This window comes from Citrus clementina, unplaced genomic scaffold, assembly GCF_000493195.1.
Source record: "Citrus clementina cultivar Clemenules unplaced genomic scaffold, Citrus_clementina_v1.0 scaffold_5, whole genome shotgun sequence".
Classification (NCBI taxonomy): domain Eukaryota; kingdom Viridiplantae; phylum Streptophyta; class Magnoliopsida; order Sapindales; family Rutaceae; genus Citrus; species Citrus x clementina.
This window is the reverse complement of record NW_006262201.1, coordinates 21,097,556-21,100,464: the sequence shown is the minus strand read 5'-3', so window position 1 is coordinate 21,100,464 and position 2,909 is coordinate 21,097,556. Positions and strand designations below refer to the sequence as shown.

The following is a 2,909-nucleotide window of genomic DNA, read 5'->3' as shown; positions in this document are numbered from 1 at the left end:
ACTGTCGATATGTAATAATTAACAGTGCTGGCCTTAATTTGGACAGGAATGCTTGGTCCAATTGAAACAGCTAGACAGTCTGGATCTGTGCTCACATCAAAGTTGTCTTATTACTAGTTTTGGTCAGCTAAGTTAACCTAGAGCATGAAAAAAGTAAATATGCATTATAATTTTTGAGGATTAGTGGGAAATTTATTTCAATTCATCATGCTGCCATAGAAGCTCACTGACTACAAACTTGCAGGAGTATTTTGGATGGGCTTGCCTGTTATTACTGATGCATGCCAACATTATTTTGTCATGCACATGATTGCATTCGTTATCAACTCTGATATCAGCCTGTCGAGCTTAACTGACAGTCTTTTGACACTTGTATCTGACTTTAAGAGCATAGGCCCATAATCTTTTAAATCTAGAAGTCCACCACGAGTTTCATTTTTGTTGCTACATCTTTAAGCTTTAGCATTTGTTTGGCATCTCTTTTACCCGTGTCAGGACTTATTTTGCAACATGTTCAAGAAGTTGGTTTTGTCAATTCTCTTTCATAATATTTGTGATTATTGTGATAACCACAAATGTTATGAATCCTTGTAGGATTTTACTTTTCATATGCTACAACCATGTCAAGAGAACAATATTAAATGGGTTCTGCTGTGCAGAGTTCTGCATATTTTTGCCATGTGTATAATCCAAACAGGATGGCGATGCATGAAAAGTTGACAAATGGATTTAATGAGGCAGTAGCTTATTTTCATGTGGCTTCTACTACTGGGTTCTTCTCTGTAGGCACTTATAACCTGCACACACAATAAATGGAGACAAATCAAAAAATGTATACACAGACTGATAGGAAAAGAGAGAGAATAGAATGAGATAAAGGCTATAGTTTCTTGCTCTTCAACTATCTGCTCTACTTGTTTCTTGAAAAGTTAGTTTTATTTTGCAGAACTTGTCATTGTATTTTTTTTAAGGCAACGCTGAACTTATCGTTGTATTTTTTTTAAGGCAACGCTGGCCAAACTCCAAGTTCCCTCTGAGCAGAATATTGCAAATGAACTTGTACGTGAAGAAACATCACCGGAAGAATCTGTGTTGCAGGAGCTCAGAATTGTGATGACTCGGGTAAAATTTCTAGGGTCTCAACAGGTCAAGGACAGTGTTTCCACATAAAATCATATTTGCTAATGACTTCAGTTTCTAATTTAAACAGATGAATGATAAAACCCGAATTTGCTTTCGTGATGCACTGTATCGGCTTTCTGAGAGCTCTAAGCAATGCACGGACATGGCAACATCGAGGCAAAATGGTGATGGCACAGCAGAAACTCCTCCGAAGTCGGGTTCTGATACAAACATGAGGTAATTTTCAATCTGAAGATATTGTCTATTACTATAATTCAATTGTTTTTTGAGATAATTGTTAATGAACTATTATCTTCTGAAGTCTTTTCTGCATATGAATGCAAGTAAACTGGTGGCAGAACTGAGAATTTCTGTAGTCGAACTAGGAGCCCCGTCTTTTATGGGACAGTAAATAAGATCAATTGTCATTGGTTGGAACTTGAGGTAGTCACTGTTGCGCTTTTTTTCTCTCAAGTCTCTGGGAAATTACATTCTATTTCTGTTCTCTTCAATGGCACAACCCTGAACCTTTACTCAGATTTATAGGCTTCCCAACAAATCTTAATTCTAGAACTAGAGGTTGCCTATTCTTTGTTTCATCGTTAGTATTTTGCAAAGATCAACCACTTGACTCAGGATGCAAATGTTTAAAACTGTGGTAGTTATCAGGTTCACTGCAGGGTGCAATATGAAGTTTAAATTGGGATTAAGTCTTCAGAGCTGTCATTTCAAAAAAAAATAATAATTGGGCTGGGAAAGTGATCAGTTCACCTACTGAGTGCCTCCTCTTAACAAGTGTTAAGCTTGTGTATTGGCTGGACAATTCAACACATGGGATCAAATTAACTCATTTCTCACCTATATGCCTAGTCTGCTACAGCCAAAGCTGCCTCAAACTCTTCTAATAAAGAACACAATTTTAATGATCAGGTCAGGGAAAGACAAAGCAATGGAATCAGAGACCAATTTTATTGACAGAGCCATTGCGAACCTCTTGTTCAATAAGATGGAACCAAACGTGCGAGGTCTTCCTATTGTGGCATCAAAAAACCCCAAGCAAGAACTCATTGAGGAAACTGGATCACCAAAATATAGCTTTACTCAGCCGCCAACGCATCAGTTCTGTGAAGACATGTTAACAGGCGATGCTGAAGTACCAACATTTGGTGGGGCACAGCAAGCAGTGGCAACTGCATCAAGTAAAGATTTCTAAAACGTTTCTGCAGAAAAACACTGCATAAGAAGCAGCTTGATGGGAATGTTTTTCTTTTGTTTATTTTTTTATAAAGCCAGTTTAGTGAGAATGACATGAAATATGTACTGCAAGAAACGAAAGAGCTTATTGTTTGTGTATGTTCGAAGATGTGTATATATCTGTCGTGATTTTGTATGTATAATTAGGTTTGACAATCCAAGCTGCATCATCCCAGCTCAATTTTGATCATGATGTATGTTTGGTTGGCTTTTGGTTAGTGTGTAACTCACAGAAATCCTCTGGTTTGTTAATTATCAATGTGTATAGCTATGAGCAACTCCAATTGTCTCTATTTAAAATGATAATTTCGAATTTATTATTGAAATTTTACCCCGTATATGTATGTAGATATGCTTACACTGAGAAACCTTGAAATCAAATTGTTTGTTTAGTTTTTTATCCTTTGTTTTACTTACTCTTGTCAGATTGCTTGTCTTTCTAATGTTAAGACTTGGAACTGGTGAGATTCTGCAGGCTTATAATTCTTGTGGAGCGAACTTAGAAAAGGTGAATGTGGATATCAGATCCCAAT

General features: G+C 36.8%; 1 protein-coding gene across 1 annotated transcript; it reads left to right on the top strand.

Moving 5' to 3' along the window:
* Positions 1–7: 7 nt before the first annotated feature.
* Positions 8–2,699, top strand: LOC18040762 (protein LNK3). Its single transcript, XM_024183299.1, has 3 exons — positions 8–1,122; positions 1,211–1,359; positions 2,053–2,699. Exons 1-3 carry the CDS (start codon positions 1,114–1,116, stop codon positions 2,333–2,335), a joined length of 441 nt encoding a protein of 146 aa, XP_024039067.1. The 5' UTR covers positions 8–1,113; the 3' UTR covers positions 2,336–2,699.
* Positions 2,700–2,909: the final 210 nt, after the last annotated feature.

Excerpts from the sequence above, each read along its gene's own strand:
- LOC18040762 (XM_024183299.1), top strand. Across the intron at positions 1,360-2,052 it reads GGTTCTGATACAAACATGAG|GTCAGGGAAAGACAAAGCAA; the intron begins GTAATTTTCAAT and ends TTTAATGATCAG.